The sequence below is a fragment of the Periophthalmus magnuspinnatus genome, chromosome 24 (genome assembly GCF_009829125.3).
Source record: "Periophthalmus magnuspinnatus isolate fPerMag1 chromosome 24, fPerMag1.2.pri, whole genome shotgun sequence".
Lineage (NCBI taxonomy): Eukaryota > Metazoa > Chordata > Actinopteri > Gobiiformes > Gobiidae > Periophthalmus > Periophthalmus magnuspinnatus.
Window position 1 is genome coordinate 26,506,764 of NC_047149.1, and position 19,294 is coordinate 26,526,057.

The window sequence follows — 19,294 nt, forward strand, 5'->3', positions numbered from 1 at the left end:
CCACCAAACCAAGTCAGAATAAAAAAAACAGAACAGTTCACTTCCTGCTCAGACCGATGTGTGTTGTTGTGTCATTGAGCACGACACTTCACCCACCAGTGAACGTGCTGTGAATGTTTTGCTGTGATCTGAATTCATGCAGATTCTAAGTGTTGCTCCCATAAGTTTTACTGAATGAATAAACCAGTGTAATTATGTTTTTTTTTTTCTGAAGTCATCTCGATTTAACTCATTTTATCACAGCATTAAGAGATTCTTCAGGGAGAACTTTGGAACTGCTCAAGGCCCAGAGCAGCAGAAACGCAACGGGACAAGGCCCAGAGCAGAGGAAACGCTACGAGACAAGTGTGAGGCCGAGGAAAGACCCTGCAGACGCCGCCAAACACAAGGACGATCTTCAGTAACTTATCTCCATAATGCAAAGAGCGCGAGGCTACAAGGATACGAGCTACGCTAACAGACAGGTGCGGAGCAAACAAGGACACGAGCCACACAATGAGGCTACAAGGCAAAGAGAGTTTATCTGTGCAGCACAATTCATCAACAAAGTGATCCTCAAAGTGCTTTACGGAATAAGAAAGACATTAAAGTCACAATAAAACAAATCAAAACATAAATAATCATCGTGAAAGTAACATTAAAAGAGAAAAGTGCAGGATAAAAACCTTTCCGTCACAAGCTACGCTAACAGACAGGTGCAGAAACAACAAGGCTACAGACTATGCTAACACACAGGTGCAGAGTATACGAAGCTACACGCTACGCTAACAGACAGGTATAGAGAAACAAGTCTACAGACGATGCTAGTAGACAGGTGCTGTGCAAACAAGGCTACAAGCTATGCTAACAAACAGGTGAGAAACAAACAAGGCGTCAAGCTATGCTAATAGACAGGTGCAGAAATAAGAAGGCTACATGCTACGCTAACAGACTGGTATAGAAAAACAACACTACATGCTATGCTAACAGACCGGTGCAGAGCATACGAGGCTACAAGCTTTGCTAACTTACAGGTGCAGAGTGTACAATGCTACAGGCTAAGCTAACGGACATGTGCAGAACATAAAAGACTATTAGACATAACACAGAGCTAACGGCTATAATGCTGTGTTCAGACCGCGGTGTCACGAGTGTCGGGTTTATGTGCAAAGTCTGTGGGGAGGCGAGCATCTAGGCTCATCCAACGTTTCCACGACGCGTTTCAAGGTTTTAAAATCTGAACTTTTGCCAAAATTCGTCTGATCTCAAACGCAAAGGCTCCAACTAGAGACATGTGACGTGATATTGACACCGGCGCCTGAAAATAGCACAAGTTTAGACAAAGACGTTCAGATTATTTGGCTAAAAGTGATTATTAAAGTCACAATATAAACATAAAAACTAAAATAAATCATTTAATTCAAGCCTTAGTTCAAAGATAATAAGTTAAATGCTAAATTCAGACATTCACAAAGTCGCTGCCAATCCACAACCTCAAATACTATATAAAAAACAGTTTAAATAAATGGAAACTAAACCGTGATAGCACAAAAGTTCAGTTACTTTTTGGGTCATATTTTTGTGCACCAGAAAAATCCTTGGCCAAAGCCGGACGTGGTGAGCCCTGGTCTGGAGCCTGGATTATCCTTCGCCTTTGAGTTCGGTTCAAAAAGCCTCTGCAGCTCCATGTGTCCACGGCAAGACACGAGTCACCCAGGACGGAAGAGTTTGGGAGAAATACAGAGAACTGGGAGTTTTCTAACGAGCTTCTGATTATATTTGTTTTAATGAAAGGATTCTGTGCGTGCATTCACAAAAAAATCAATTATGAACTCACAAACTAAAGTTGTTTTATACAGAATAAGATCTAAACTACAGGATTAACAACTTTTACACAGAATAAAACAGGAGATTTCGTTGTTTGGAGAAAACTACGTTACTTCAAACCCTGCAGCCTTTGTGAGTTTCTAAATGCATTTATCCAAACTCTTCAAACTTAGTGCGGGGCTGTCCAAACTACGGCCCAGGGGCCAAACGCGGTGCTCAGACCAATTTTTGTCGGCCGTCATGCCTCCTCCTAAACTGGCCCAATTTATCAGGAAGTATTTTTTTACTACAAATTCAAGAGATTCTACTTCTATAACCTGAATAAAGTCACATTTCATTGTGACACAGACCTAAAAATAATCTTCCAAGTCGTATTAAAGGTACAGTGGCGCCGTCAGACCTGTGTTAAAGTCACCGTTTGACTCGAATACGTTTCAGTTTGGACTCCCCTGTTTTAGTGTGTCCAAAATGTGTTTAAATATTGACCCTAAACATAAGATTTAGAGCAGTAATTCTCCCTAAAGGCCCATATTTCGGTTCTCAAATATTCTCAGGTTGTCCCCAGGGGTCAAAAAGGGGTCAAGAAGAAACTAGACCGTGTGAATTCTACTGAGGTTATGGTAAAAACTACAGTACATCTTTATTAAAGCTCCTGTATCACACAAAACTGACTCTTGCAGCTTTAATCCATGTTCTAATGCTGTTCCCTCCTCAAAAACAGACCTGGAGTCGTGTTTTGTTTGCTTTATTATTCGTCTGTGACATCTCCAAAGCTCAAAACGCTCTGTTGCACCTTGTGATGTCATCAAGTGGTAGTTTTCAAGCTAAAAGCTGCTTTTACCTTTAGATTAATAGAGATCGGCAACTCCAGAAGCTGAAATGATCCAAATGATTCTAGAAATGAAGGTGTGTGGAGTTTAAAAACACAGTGGAGCACTTCCTGTATCACCACACGATGACATCACAAGGTGGAACAGAGTGTTTTCAGAGTTATGTGTTAGTGTTAGAGCCGATTCTTACGAAAAGTCCATAGTTTGGAGTTGAGATTTTGGAGGAAGAGATGATTAAAAGTTTGGATTTTTTTAGTTCAGAAAAATAAACCTGAAGCACATTTTGATTTTCTTTTAATAAAAACGACATTGGACTGAATAAAAATGGCGGTCGATCTTCGTTCCATTCAGACGATCTCACTGAGTTCACGTCTTAAGGATCGTTTCAAACCGGCGAGAGGACAAAGACCGGCCCTGAACTGAACTCAAGCTGAGGAAAATAAGAATTCTTGAAGTATCTGAAGTATTTGCAGTATTTGAAGTATTTGAAGTATTTGAAGACTGAAGGAAGTTGGTCAGAGTTTGGGCAAAAGAATAAAATATGTCAACGCTTTGAAATTTTAAGGGTTTAGTCTAAAATTTTAACGTTTCACATAAAAACAAAAGGTAAAAACGGAAGTGCAAATACATTCATGTAATTCATATGACTACTACTACTACTACTACTACTACTACTACTACTACTACTACTACTACTACTACTACTACTACTACTACTACTACTACTACTACTACTACTACTACTACTACTACTACTACTACTACTACTACTACTACTACTACTACTACTGCTACTACTAATACTAATACCATGACTACTACCAGGCCTGTTGACAGAACTTTGGGGGCCTCCTTGTCATATAAATTAATAGGAAGAGGCTCCAATTCTGGCCCAGGACAACAGACCCCTTTCCGAGTAATGAGTATAAGTATGAGTAATACTACGACTACTACGACTACTACTACGACTTATACAGTAAGATAAGACGACAGCTACGACTACCTCTCCAAACTGATTGTGGGTTAATCAGCCTCTGTCGAGCATCTATGTATGACACAGATTCTGATGTAAATATGGTGATTTGACAGAGTACTAGTACTACTACTGATACTACTGCAACTAGCTGCTACTACTGCTGCTACTATTACTACTTCTACTATTACTGCTACTAGTGCTATTATTACTACCAGTACTACTACTACTGCTCCTACTACAGCTACTAGAGCTACTGCTACTACTACTGCTGCTACTACAGATAAAAATCCATTACTATGTGTATGTGTGTGTACAGTCCAACAGTCAGATGAAATGTCTTGCTCAGTGACACCACATCAGTATCAAACCCTCTGTGTATTAAACATGTTATATATGTTATATCTGTGTATTAAACATGTTATATATGTTATATCTGTGTATTAAACATGTTATATATGTTATATCTGTGTATTAAACATGTTATATCTGTGTATTAAACATGTTATATCTGTGTATTAAACATGTTATGTTATATCCGTGTATTAAACATGTTATATCTGTGTATTAAACATGTTATATGTTATATCCGTGTATTAAACATGTTATATATGTTATATCCGTGTATTAAACATGTTATATATGTTATATCTGTGTATTAAACATGTTATATCCGTGTATTAAACATGTTATAAACAGCGATTGCTATAATTCCATCACATTTCTGACTCATTTCCACATTAAAGCAGAGAATCGTTTGAGAGCCGGTTCATTAGTCGCGGCTCTCGTGTGTGACTCAGATCCTCGTATAAATCTGACACGCTGTAATCACCTGCTCCCCGCGGACGCCGTTTAGAGCCGACAGCTCGTCTCCAGGAGCGACGCCACGACCAAACGACTGTCCTGTCAATCACCCCCGTCACGCAGGCCCCTCCCCCGGCTGACGTCGGCCAATCAGAGGCCAAAGAACAAGGCCGTTATAGGGCGGAATCTGATGTGCAGTGGAGCAATTAACGATGATTTAAGCTGGAGGAATCGTTGAACTGCTTTAAACTCACACTATGTCACTTTTCTGGTGGTCTCCATGGAGATGTTTATATTTTGTATGAATAAGTGCCAGATCCTACTATTCGGCTTCTCTTTATACTTTCATTTTGTTCCTCCTGCTATTTTTGTAAATCTGTTATTCTGTTATAAAAAAAACTTAGTTGAATTTAGAATCTTAAACGGACTTTTTTAAAAGATGTTGATGTTGTGACATAAACTTCAAAATCCAACTTTTAAAGACGACCAAAACTTCACAATTCGAGTTTTTAAGACGACCTCATGACATAAACTTCAAAAATCAAGTTTATATTATAATTTTCAGCAGTTTACTGTAGATTATTCACTTTGAGACGTGCTCCAGTGCTCGGTGTTTATGGATCTAGACCAGGACTAAACCAGGACTCAAACTGGGACCAAACCAAAACAAAAACCCTTTAAACTTTCAATATCTTCCTTTACTTGCAGTACATCAAAACTGAAACTGAGAACTGAACCAGGACTAAACCAGGACTGAGCCAGGACTGAACCAGGAATAAACCAGGACTAAACCAGGACTGAACCAGGACTAAACCAGGACTAAACCAGGACTAAACCAGGACTAAACCAGGACTAAACCAGGACTGAGCCAGGACTGAACCAGGACTAAACCAGGACTAAACCAGGACTAAACCAGGACTGAGCCAGGACTAAACCAGGACTAAACCAGGACTAAACCAGGACTAAACCAGGACTGAACCAGGACTAAACCAGGACTAAACCAGGACTAAACCAGGACTAAACCAGGACTAAACCAGGACTGAGCCAGGACTGAACCAGGAATAAACCAGGACTAAACCAGGACTGAACCAGGACTAAACCAGGACTAAACCAGGACTAAACCAGGACTAAACCAGGACTAAACCAGGACTGAGCCAGGACTGAACCAGGACTAAACCAGGACTAAACCAGGACTAAACCAGGACTGAGCCAGGACTAAACCAGGACTAAACCAGGACTAAACCAGGACTAAACCAGGACTGAACCAGGACTAAACCAGGACTAAACCAGGACTAAACCAGGACTAAACCAGGACTAAACCAGGACTGAACCAGGACTAAACCAGGACTAAACCAGGACTGAACCAGGACTAAACCAGGACTAAACCAGGACTAAACCAGGACTAAACCAGGACTGAGCCAGGACTGAGCCAGGACTGAACCAGGACTAAACCAGGACTAAACCAGGACTGAACCAGGACTGAACCAGGACTAAACCAGGACTAAACCAGGACTAAACCAGGACTAAACCAGGACTAAACCAGGACTAAACCAGGACTGAGCCAGGACTGAACCAGGACTAAACCAGGACTAAACCAGGACTAAACCAGGACTGAGCCAGGACTAAACCAGGACTAAACCAGGACTAAACCAGGACTAAACCAGGACTGAACCAGGACTAAACCAGGACTAAACCAGGACTAAACCAGGACTAAACCAGGACTAAACCAGGACTAAACCAGGACTGAGCCAGGACTGAACCAGGACTAAACCAGGACTAAACCAGGACTGAACCAGGACTGAACCAGGACTAAACCAGGACCAGGACAAACACGGCCCGCGTCAGGAGTTTTGTGATCATCTCTCTCCTCGTTTTGTCTCACCTTTTTGGCGTTTGTTTGGCGTGTTTTCATTCAGGACACGCCGCACACGGCCCTAATCCTCCGGCTTAGTAATAACATCGATTTAAGTCTGAAACTATCATTTCCTCCGCGGATCACGACTCCTCTCAACAGCTCTCTCTCCAAACGCCGCTATTTACGCTAAGCTATTACGCTAAGCTATTAGTTGCTAGCACTCCAGCGCACGTAGCATGAGCCGGGATTGGGAATTGTAGTTTGAATACCTCTGTGCGGTTAGCAGGCAGCAGACGGTGATTACAAACAGAGTGCGGTCGTATTGTGACGGGAATGAGACTCGAAAGTGCGACAGTTTTAAAGATGTACTGAGGAACTTTTCTGGCGGAGAGTACACTTCCTGTTTGTCTCTATGGCGACGATCTTAAAGGGCCGTGTTTTAATGTCGTTTCCTCGTCACAAACAGACCTGGAGTTGTGTTTGTTTGTTTCATTCTCACATGTTTAACACACAAACTCTGCAGATTTACGCTGAGTTCTTCTCTCAAACTGAAAACACTCTGTTCCACCTTGTGATGTCATCATGTGGTGATACAGGAAGTGCTCCACTGTGTTTTTAAACTCCACACACCTTAATATTATAGAATCATTTGGATCATTTCAGACTTGAAGTTGCCACTTATCTCGACTGAACTAAAGGTAAAATGTAGGAGGAGCTAACTTGAAAACTACCACTTGATGACATCACAAGGTGGAACAGAGCGTTTTGAGCTTTGTAGATGTAACAGACTAATAATAAAGTGTTACTGTTTTTGAGGAGACATGGTTTAACATGCTTTGCTAGTACTTTTCTCTGCGTAAATAGTGTTTTTGTATGAACTCCCCCTGCAGGTTGAGTCTTGTAAGTGCAGTCTGGGTCAGATACAGATACATTATAATTTTAAACGCTTTTGCCACGCCCCCTTCTAAGTCGACCAATCGAACGGTCTTTAATCAATCACAGCCTTTAATTAGAAGTAAATATAAATACTTGGCCTGGTAGCATCACCCGCGCGTCTGAGCAGAGGCTAACAAAGTTTAATGCCATACTGTGGAACATTACATTTATGTAACATTCGAGTAAGAAACTAAGAATCGAAGAAAAGGTTCAAATCAGACACAAGACACAAGTAAATACTACACCAGAGGAAGCTTCTGTGTGTTCAAGCTAATGCTAATGCTAACTGAAATAAAAATGAAGATAATGCTAACTGAAATGAAAATGAAGCTAATGCTAACTGAAATGAAAACGAAGATAATGCTAACTGAAATGAAAATGAAGCTAATGCTAACTCAAATGAAAAACAAGCTAATGTTAACTTAAATTAAAATCAAGCTAATGCTAAGTGAAATTTAAATGAAGCTAATGCTAAGTGAAATTTAAATGAAGCTAATGCTAAGTGAAAATAAAATAAAGCTAAAGCTACCTGAAATTAAAATGAAGCTAATGCTAATTGAAATTAAAATTAATCTAATGCCAACTAAAATTCAAATTAAGCTAATGCTAACTTAAATTTGAACTAATCTAATGCTAAATGAATTTAAAATGAGGCTAATGCCAACTGTAAATAAAATGAAGATAATGCTAACTGAAATTCAACTCAAGCTAAACCTAACTGTAATTAAAATTAAGCTAATGTTAAATGGAATTCAAATTAAGCTAATGCTAAACTGAATGAGCGATGTTAAAATAAAGCTAAAGCTATAATCTGAATGACTTTGCTCTGAAAAACAATGGACTTGTCATCAGACGCGTTTTTATTAAGTTGTTTTGTTCTGTTTTTAGATTTAGTTTAGGTTAGCATTAGCATTAGCGTTAGCACTGAGACACAAATACCTGCTTTTATAAACACAAGTTCGTCCGTTTAAGTGCTTCATTCGTCCTTCTCAGTCTTAATTTGGCCGAATCCTCATAAAGAATCGTACGGTTGAGCTTCTTTTGTCTCTAAATCAGCGTCAGGACGAGTCTGTCTCACTCGTCCCGTCCATTTGTCCAGATGAAAGCTTCTACTCGGCGCTGAAGGACACGCGGGGCTTTGAACGCTCAGGTGTTTATAAGTACGACTCTTAATGACGCCGCAGTTCAGTCGGACCGAACAGAGACACTTTCTTTGGAGAGAAATGTGTTTTTTTTTATTGGCAGGTTTGAAGGACGCAGGAAACTCGGAAAACAACACGTTTTTAGAGCCAAATGGACACAAACCGAACAAAGAGTGGACCATGGACCGGGACGAGCTGGTTCTAATAAGAATGTCAACACAGGAAATTAGAAAAAAATAATACAACTTGGTGAAACTCCAATTTTTTTTAAAATATATTTTTAAGATAAATTTTTACTGTTTCAAAAATGTGAAAAACAAATCTTCTTGCGAGGTCCAAACTTATTCCTCACTGACCTTTTATTCCTCGCTTTAGGGATGGTACATTGGTTGATCAGTGATATCGTCGATACTAGAGGATTTTAGATATCGATAAAGGTTCGATATTGACAATTTTGCCGATATTATTCTGATTAAGATATTTTTCTGTTCTGCTCCAGTTTGTCCCCAGAGCATCAGATTTGTCTTTTCGAACAAATTCATGAGTGAAAAGAGGAATTTATATCCTGGATAATTACATTTTATTACCACATTTTTACAGTTTATTAATTCATTTTATTTTATCATTATTCATTGTATTTTTTATTAATTTTATTATTTTATTCTTTATTTATTTCTAAACTTCACGATAACTTAAATGGCCCATATGGCACTTTTCTCTGATCTCTGTTATGTCATTTCTTCATCACAAACACATTTTTTTATATTTTAGAATCTATAGAAAAAACAAAAAACAAACAAAAACAAACTCTACCTTTAAAACTCGATGAGACGAGACGAGGACGTTCACTTTCACCTCATCTTTTTGTTGAACGAACTTCAAAATAAGATCTTAAATCTGTAATTTGTTAAAGTGTTAATTTTTGCTCAGCTTTAAAGATGCATTATGTAACTTTTCTGCTAGGAGTCAGCCATCTGCCTGTCGCCATGGAGACGTTATTGCTTTGCTTTGAATGTTCCCCACTATGGCGTTAAACTGTGTTTTGCGTTTATTTAATTATTCGTCATTTTTTATGGATTAAAACAAAAAAAAAGTTGAAAAACATGCATAGAGGGCTCGCCTTACCACAGATCTGACTTGTAACATAGCCCAGTATAATGTGACCTTCTTGTTTCCATGGAGACGGAGAAGTGTAAGGCCAGACCAGGATTATAGTTTGCGACTCCGTCTCTTTTGCAGGGTGGAAGATTTTAAATTTAACACACAAACCTGCAGATTTAAGGCTGAGTTCTTCTGTCAAACTGAAAACACTCTGTTCCACCTTGTGATGTCATCATGTGGTGATACAGGAAGTGCTCCACTGTGTTTTTAAACTCCACACACATTTATTTCTAGAATCATTTGGATCATTTCAGCTTCTGGAGTTGCCGCTTATCTCGACTGAACTAAAGGTAAAAGGAGGAGTTAAGTTTGAAAACTACCACTTGATGACATCATAAGGTGGAACTGAGCGCTTTGAGCTTTGGAGATGTAACAGACTAATAACAAGACGTGTGAATGAAACGAAACACAACTCCAGGTCTGTTTTTGAGGAGTAACAGCGTTTGAACACGACTTAACGCTCAGAAGAGTCAGTTTTGACCTTTAACATAAATTCAATCTGAACTATACATTTTAAAAGCGTAAAATAAAAATAAAAAAATCATCTCGGTATCAGACCGTCCCGACGTCGCATTCGAGAAACTCTCCTCATTTCGCTGTGAGCTGCTTTTACGACACGTCAGAGCTGGTGAGAGACAGAATTATCATTGTGAATCGCTCTTTGTCTGCTTTGAAAAGGACAGAACATACAGTTATTAGTCGTCGTCTCGGTGACTCCAGTTTCAGCTTTTCACCGGATAATAACCACACGGAGAAACTGGAGCGGCGAGAACTTCGTACAGACGAGAGGCAGATGGTCCAACGCCACGGTTATGATTCACTTTACAATCTGGATTTACTTTTCCAAACGGTTTGTGCGATCTTAAAACGCCGATTCCCTCCCGTCACGTTCCCCGATTTCCAAAACACGCCGCCTTTATGTACAGTTTGCAGATGGTGTTCTGTTAAGTAGCTGTTTTATATCGCACGTGTATGCTAATTATGCTAATCCTGCATAAACGCCGAGACCAAATGTCAAAAACCAAACATACTCCTGCCAGCCTCCGCCATCTTTGTTGTAAAAAGGCGGCGACACCAAAAAACTGAACACATATTACACAAAATTGACGTTTTTTTTGTTTTTTTATCCGTGTCAAAACATTATTCCCTTGTCAAAAAAAAACATACGTGCGTTCCATCAATCACGTTTACAAAGTTGTTTTGCGCTGAGCCTAAAAAAAAAAATCCCTTTCAAATTTCCTCAGATTGTTACGTCATAGGTAGAAGAACACGGCTAAAATGTCTAAAAACTGAAGAAAAAATATGAAATTGATTTTAATAACATGTTTTCAGGAGTCTGCAATCAACGTTTAGGAGTTTGATTTTCTGCAAAAAGGTGAGAGCGGCTAACCTAAAAACTGTCGGCTAATGCTAACGCTAGCTAGCTTGAGACTGTAATGTCATTTGAGAGAGACTTGTTTAAGAGCACAAATCAGTTCACCTGTTGTAGTTCCAGTTAAATCAGCTGTTTCTGGTTGGATGACGCAAAAACAAAGCTCAAATTTAAGTCCAAAAAACAGAGCTTCAGACAGAGCAGTGCCTCTAGTTAGCGTCACATCACACGCTACAACAAAACGCTAACGATGAAGAGAGCTTTCCATCTTTAGATCTAATTCTAAGAGTAAACCGGCGTAGCTTTAGTCCGGCGTGTACTCACATCTGACGACGATGGTGGTGGACTTCTTGGCCGGGTTCCCCACGTTGTTGCTGGCGACGCAGCTGTAGACGCCGGCCTCCTCGGAGCTGATGGCGGGGAGGGTGAGCGTGCCGCCCTTCACCTGACTCCTCTGGGGCAGGGAGTCGTTGGCGGTGACCCAGGTGAGGAGGGGGGGCGGCTCTCCTCCGGTGGTGATGCAAACCAGAGACACCGTCTGCCCCGGGTTCACCACGATCGGGTCCTCCACCAGGAGCTTAATGGAGGGAGACGCTACAGAGAGGAGCGAGGAGACGCAGGAGGTGAACATTTCAGAGACGATTTTGATACTAAGGAATAGACTCCATACTAGTCTTTGTTTAGTCCTGGTTTAGTCCTGGTTTAGTCCTGGTTTAGTCCTGGTTTGGTCCTGGTTTGGTCCTGGTTTAGTCCTGGTTTAGTCCTGGTTCAGTCCTGGTTTAAACTTGGTTGGCCCTAGTTTAGTCCTGGTTTAGTCCTGGTTTAGTCCTGGTTTAGTCCCGATTTAGTCCCGATTTAGTCCCGATTTAGTCCCGGTTTGGCCCTGGTTTAGTCCTGGTTTAGTCCATGTTTAGTCCTGGTTTAGTCCTGGTTTAGTCCTGGTTTAGTCCCGATTTAGTCCCGATTTAGTCCCGATTTAGTCCCGGTTTGGCCCTGGTTTAGTCCTGGTTTAGTCCATGTTTAGTCCTGGTTTAGTCCTGGTTTAGTCCCGATTTAGTCCCGATTTAGTCCCGGTTTGGCCCTGGTTTAGTCCTGGTTTAGTCCATGTTTAGTCCATGTTTAGTCCTGGTTTAGTCCATGTTTAGTCCATGTTTAGTCCTGGTTTAGTCCTGGTTTAGTCCTGGTTTAGTCCTGGTTTAGTCCTGGTTCAGTCCCGATTTAGTCCCTGTTTAGTCCTGGTTTAGTCCTGGTTTAGTCCTGGTTTAGTCCATGTTTAGTCCTGGTTTAGTCCATGTTTAGTCCTGGTTTAGTCCATGTTTAGTCCTGGTTTAGTCCTGGTTTAGTCCTGGTTCAGTCCCGATTTAGTCCCGGTTTAGTCCATGTTTAGTCCTGGTTTAGTCCATGTTTAGTCCATGTTTAGTCCTGGTTTAGTCCATGTTTAGTCCATGTTTAGTCCTGGTTTAGTCCCGATTTAGTCCCGATTTAGTCCCGGTTTGGCCCTGGTTTAGTCCTGGTTTAGTCCTGGTTTAGTCCTGGTTTAGTCCATGTTTAGTCCTGGTTTAGTCCATGTTTAGTCCATGTTTAGTCCTGGTTTAGTCCTGGTTCAGTCCTGGTTTAGTCCTGGTTTAGTCTCGGTTTGGCCCTGGTTTAGTCCCGGTTTGGCCCTGGTTTAGTCCTGGTTTAGTCCTGGTTTAGTCCTGGTTCAGCCCTCGTTTCCATAGTTACATATACATTTGTACCTGTCTTGTTGGTGAGCCGGAATATGACGCTCCGGTCTGGGATTCCGCAGACGTTCCGCACTGAGGCGATGCAGCTGTAGTTGGCGTAGTCCTGAGGCCGCAGGTTCTTCAGCTTCAGGATCTTTGTCTCCCCCTGCAGCTCAGAGCAAAACAACACCGGTATGCAAATGTGTGTAACCTCATGACGACGCACCGCACAACGACCCGGAAGACGACAACATTCCGTATTTTATTTGTTTGTTTTTGTTCGGATTGTTCTGTGTTTTAACCGAGCGACTCTGCTGCTCTCGTCGGACTCTCCCGGTAAAAATAAACACAAAAAAAAACTCAAAAATGAAAATTGATTTAACTCGTCTTAACAATTTCAAAATATCGATCGGTTTCCAAATGGTTCTCATGTTACAAAGCGTCTGATTGGATAAAACCGCCCGTCCAAACTACTTCCTTAAAATTTCCCGTCCAGCAAAATTGGTTTATTTATTTAAAATGTTCACAATGTTGGTCTTTTTTCCACAAATGACTGTTTTTTAGTTTGTTTTTATTAACTTAAGGATATAAACGTTAGGTACAAAGTCGACTCGGCTAATCTTACTATAAAAATGTAGAAAAATATAAGTGTCTTGCCCAAGGACACGACAACAGCGTTCATCTGTGGGAGCTGGAATCGGATTCGAACCGGCAACCTTCACATCAGAGGACAAACGCTCTACCAACCGAGCCACTTTCGCCCCATTATACCTGATTATTACCATCTTAAAAACATTAAAAACAGAAATCAGTCACGCTACGGTAATGCTAACGACAACTAGCATGCTAACGGCTTTATTTCCTGGTTCTTTGATGATAAAAACGGTTTGTAATTAGACGCAGACGACACACAGCGGTTTAATTTTGACCTTCACAAATGTTTTTTTTTATGATAAATCCATCCAAGACTGTTTATGTAAATGGACGTAGCTAACCTGCTAACTGCTGCGCTCCGATGTCACTCTTGTTAGCGTTAGCAAAAGGTTTGATTGACAGCGTTGCTAAGCGCCCGCTCCCTGCTAAACCAGCGGTGTGGACGGGAAGAGGCGTTACCTTCAACAGCGTCAGTCCTCATTAGCTTGTTGTGGTTGCTATGATACTCATGGCTCCAAATTAGCCGCTATAACTGCTAGCCTCGATTAGCTTCATTCGGAGTAAACGCTGTGGGGACGTCGCACTCGCTCAGTCACGTCTTTACGCAGACACATCTTTTTATTACGTGGGTCGAAAAAAAATGGCTAAAGTCCAAGTTCAAACTCGTAAAAAAACAACGATATTCGCCGTCAGAGCGATTTAAGTTCACGCCGACCGTCTCGTTTTCGCCAAAGTGGAGCAGATGAGACAAAGGCCACACATTTCCGCACAAAAGGTCAAAGGGATGAATATGTATGCGCCTTTAATGAGGCCGCGGTAAAAATAGAAGAAACAACTCGAAAAAGCTTTTGTTCAAACATCCAACTGAATTAAAGTGTCTGTTTATTTCAAAAGGGGGATTTGGGAACGCCGCCGACGGGACGCGCTCGACGGGACGCGCTCGACGGGACGCGCTCGACGGGACGCGCTCGACGGGACGCGCTCGACGGGACGCGCTCGACGGGACGCGCTCGACGGGAGGGTCATCCCAAACACGGCTATCGCAGCTAGCAGCCGCTCCACGAAGCCCCGCCCCCTTCTGCTTCACGAGCGCCGCACCTTTGATCCATACGACTCTACGGAGAATTTAAACGCTACGAAAAGAGAAAGTTTATATTTGGAATGGAGCAGACGGAAGTTCAAAGGTCAAGAGGTCGACTCTTTAAAGGAGCTGAATCACACGAACTGACTCCTGTCGCTTTAAGTCATGTTCATCAAAAACAGACCTGAGTTGTGTTTTGTTTCATTCACATGTTTGAGTCACTTTATTATTAGTCTGTAACATCTACAAAGCTCAAAACGCTCTGTTCCACCTTGTGATGTCATCAAGTGGTAGTTTTCATGGATGGATGGAGCTTAAAGATGGAGGAAGAGAAGGGGAGAAGGGGAAAAAGGAGCAGAGGAGTTATCAAGTTAACAGCTCCAGGAGCTGAAATGATTCAAATAATTCTATAAATGAAGGTGTGTGGAGTTTAAAAACACAGTGGAGCACTTCCTGTATCACCACATGATGACATCACAAGGTGGAACAGAGTGTTTTCTTCAGTTTGAGAGAAGAACTCGGCCTAAATGGCTGTGGTTATAAACCACAGACTGTAAAGAAGTGACTGAGTGAAGCTCCTCGAGGCCGGAGCAGGAGGAGACACTAATGTGAACAACCCCGAGTATCATAGCAACCAACGAGCCAATCAGGAGTGAGGCTGTGGAAGGTCACGCCCCTTCCTGTCCGCACCCATTGGTTTAGCAACGAACAGGCGCTTAGCAACACTGTCAATCAAACCTGTTGCTAACGCTAACAGGAGCGACCTCGGGGAAAGAAGGACCTGATTTGTCTGTTATTAATGTTCAGACACAAAAGTGGGAAAAACACACTTCCAGGACTTTTCCCACAAATTTTCCCACGACTTGTGCAGGACTTTTCTCAAGACGTTTCATTGACTTTTCAAGGACTTTTCCTGTGACTTTTTATACGCAGAAAAAACTTCATAAAAACACACATGATAAAAAACTTTCGTGTCCGGTTTTATACGTTGTTTTTTTTACATTTTGTGTTTTTACATTTTCTTTTATGTTGTGTGTGGTTTTTTCCGGTTTTCCGCTGTGTGTTTTTACAGACGTGCACTGATGATCACTTCCTGTTTGGAGCGCGGCGGCGGCGGCGGCGGCGGCTAGCATCTTAGCTATGCACATTTACATATAGAGTCAATGTTATGAATTTAAGAATTTTGAGGATATTAAAGAGATTTTTTGTTTTCCAGAATTAAAATTTGTGACTAAAATGTGAAATTCTGACATTCAAATCCCAAAACGAGAGCGTCACCATCACGCCGCGTTCGCACATCGTCGCCGTCATCATCTCTCCGCCTCAGATCACACGCTCTTCTCCTCCGTCTCTTCTGTTTCTAAATGATTCTCGTATTATCTAAAAATGTTGTTTTTCTCCCAGCAGGGGGCAGACGCTCGAGAAACAGATTTGGAAAACGCAAAGGGCAAAGGAGGAGACGGCGTTGGAGCGAGCGGGACGGCGGGACGGGGGGACGGGGGGACGGGGGGACGGGGGGATTGAGACGAGATATTGATGGAAGGATAGAGATGTTTAACGACACAACAGCTTCAGACTTTGGGCCTTCGGGAAAATGGAAAAGAAGTTGGAGGAGGACGTCCCGGCGCAGAGCGAGTATTTTTAGAAAGTGCTTGAGTTTAAAAGCAGGACTCATTATGGGACTGATTAAGAGCGTCTCCGAGCGCTCGTTAAAATCCACACGTGCAACGGAATAAAACCAAAACCTCCGCTCCCCCGAGACCAAAGGTGAGGGATTATAGACACACTTAAAGTATTTATGTACGCAGACGAAAATGTAAAGACGTTTAAAGGGACGGGACAGGAGCTGTGTTTATGAGACTTTAAACGACAAAGTGAAACTGAAACTGAGAGAGAAACACAACCAGGACTAAACCAGGACTAAACCAGGACTAAACCAGGACTAAACCAGGACTAAACCAGGTCTAAACCAGGTCTAAACCAGGACTAGACCAGGACTAGACCAGGACTAAACCAGGACTAAACCAGGACTAAACCAGGTCTAAACCAGGTCTAAACCAGGACTAGACCAGGACTAAACCAGGACTGGACCAGGACTGCACCAGGACTGCACCAGGACTAAACCAGGACTAAACCAGGACTAGACCAGGACTAGACCAGGACTAGACCAGGACTAGACCAGGACTAAACCAGTACTGGACCAGGACTGAACCAGGACTAAACCAGGACTAAATCAGGTCTAAACCAGGACTGAACCAGGACTAGACCAGGACTAAACCAGGTCTAAACCAGGTCTAAACCAGGACTAAACCAGGACTAAACCAGTACTGGACCAGGACTGAACCAGGACTAAACCAGGACTAAACCGGGTCTAAACCGGGTCTAAACCGGGACTGAAACGGGACTAAACCAGGACTAAACCAGGACTAAACCAGGACTAAACCAGGACTGGACCAGGACTAGACCAGGACTAGACCAGGACTAGACCAGGACTAAACCAAGACTAAACCAGGACTAAACCAGGTCTAAACCAGGACTAAACCAGGACTAAACCAGGTCTAAACCAGGACTAAACCAGGACTAAACCAGGACTAAACCAGGACTAAACCAGGACTAAACATGGTGGATGTTCCAGTTTTCTTCAGACCTTCTCTCGTTCAAACTCGTGCGTTGTTCTGTTGATGCGCCTGATCATTACGGTCCAATCGTTTCCATGGAAACACAAGTTCAAACCCGGAAAGTCCAGAGCTCGTTTGGATTCGGGATCGTTTGGGATAATGGTCACTTTATGGAGAGATGAGGGAGTGAATAAAACCGACACAAAATGCTCCAGTTTGGACAATCCCGTCCCGCTGCAGGCCAAAGACCTCATTATGAACGGGTCAGAGCGCAACGCCAAATGCCACCTCTGCATTCGCCCAAATCTGTGCCAACGTGAGCGAAAACGTGAGCGGAAACGAGACGAGAGACGAGAGAGAGACGAGAGAGAGAAGAGAGAGAGACGAGAGGGAGACGAGAGGGAGACGAGAGGGAGACGAGAGAGAGACGAGAGAGAGACGAGAGGGAGACGAGAGGGAGACGAGAGGGAGACGAGAGGGAGACGAGAGGGAGACGAGAGAGAGACGAGAGAGAGATGAAAGAGAGACGAGAGGGAGACGAGAGGGAGACGAGAGGGAGACGAGAGAGAGACGAGAGGGAGACGAGAGGGTGACGAGAGAGAGACGAGAGAGAGATGAAAGAGAGACGAGAGAGACGAGAGGGAGACGAGAGGGAGACGAGAGGGAGACGAGAGGGAGACGAGAGGGAGACGCTGCGAGAACGGGTTTAGACACGACTATCAACACAATGACTAGCATGAAAACACACACTTCTGATTATTGCACAGTAAAACTGTGAGTAAGACTGACTTTGACTCAGACCAGGACTAAACCAGGACCAAACATGGACCAAACATGGACTAAACCAGGTCCAAACATGGACTAAACCAGGACTAAACCAGGACCAAACATGGACTAAACCAGGACTAAACCAGGACCAAACATGGACTAAGCCAGGACTAAGCCAGGACTAAACCAGGACCAAACATGGACTAAACCAGGACTAAACCAGGACCAAACATGGACTAAACCAGGACTAAACCAGGACCAAACATGGACTAAGCCAGGACTAAACATGGACTAAACCAGGACTAAACCAGGACCAAACATGGACTAAACCAGGACTAAACCAGGACCAAACATGGACTAAGCCAGGACTAAACATGGACTAAACCAGGACTAAACCAGGACCAAACATGGACCAAACCAGGACCAAACATGGACTAAGCCAGGACTAAACATGGACTAAACCAGGACTAAACCAGGACCAAACATGGACTAAACCAGGACTAAACCAGGACCAAACATGGACTAAACTAGGACTAAACCAGGACCAAACATGGACTAAACCAGGACCAAACATGGACTAAGCCAGGACTAAACATAGACTAAGCCAGGACTAAACATGGACTAAACCAGGACTCAACCAGGACCAAACATGGACTAAACCAGGACTAAACCAGGACCAAACATGGACTAAGCCAGGACTAAACATGGACTAAACCAGGACTAAACATGGACTAAACCAGGACTAAACCAGGACCAAACATGGACTAAACCAGGACCAAACATGGACTAAGCCAGGACTAAACATGGACTAAGCCAGGACTAAACATGGACTAAACCAGGACTAAACCAGGACCAAACATGGACTAAACCAGGACTAAACCAGGACCAAACATGGACTAAGCCAGGACTAAACATGGACTAAACCAGGACTAAACATGGACTAAACCAGGACTAAACATGGACTAAACCAGGACCAAACATGGACCAAACATGGACTAAACCAGGTCCAAACATGGACTAAACCAGGACTAAACCAGGACCAAACATGGACTAAACCAGGACTAAACCAGGACCAAACATGGACTAAGCCAGGACTAAACCAGGACTAAACCAGGACCAAACATGGACTAAACCAGGACTAAACCAGGACCAAACATGGACTAAACCAGGACTAAACCAGGACCAAACATGGACTAAGCCAGGACTAAACATGGACTAAACCAGGACTAAACCAGGACCAAACATGGACTAAACCAGGACTAAACCAGGACCAAACATGGACTAAGCCAGGACTAAACATGGACTAAACCAGGACTAAACCAGGACCAAACATGGACCAAACCAGGACCAAACATGGACTAAGCCAGGACTAAACATGGACTAAACCAGGACTAAACCAGGACCAAACATGGACTAAACCAGGACTAAACCAGGACCAAACATGGACTAAACTAGGACTAAACCAGGACCAAACATGGACTAAACCAGGACCAAACATGGACTAAGCCAGGACTAAACATAGACTAAGCCAGGACTAAACATGGACTAAACCAGGACTCAACCAGGACCAAACATGGACTAAACCAGG

General features: G+C 42.6%; 1 protein-coding gene across 1 annotated transcript in view; it reads right to left on the minus strand.

The window, feature by feature from the left end:
- LOC117392581 (MAM domain-containing glycosylphosphatidylinositol anchor protein 2-like) overlaps window positions 1-19,294 on the minus strand; it is a 324,052-nt gene that overhangs the window by 156,891 nt on the left and 147,867 nt on the right. Inside the window, exons 5-6 of the mRNA XM_033990674.2 lie at window positions 12,619-12,751; window positions 11,204-11,473 (exon numbers count right to left, since the gene is read on the minus strand). Of these exons, the coding sequence (XP_033846565.2) occupies window positions 11,204-11,473; window positions 12,619-12,751 (403 nt within the window). The remainder of the gene's footprint in view (window positions 1-11,203; window positions 11,474-12,618; window positions 12,752-19,294) is intronic.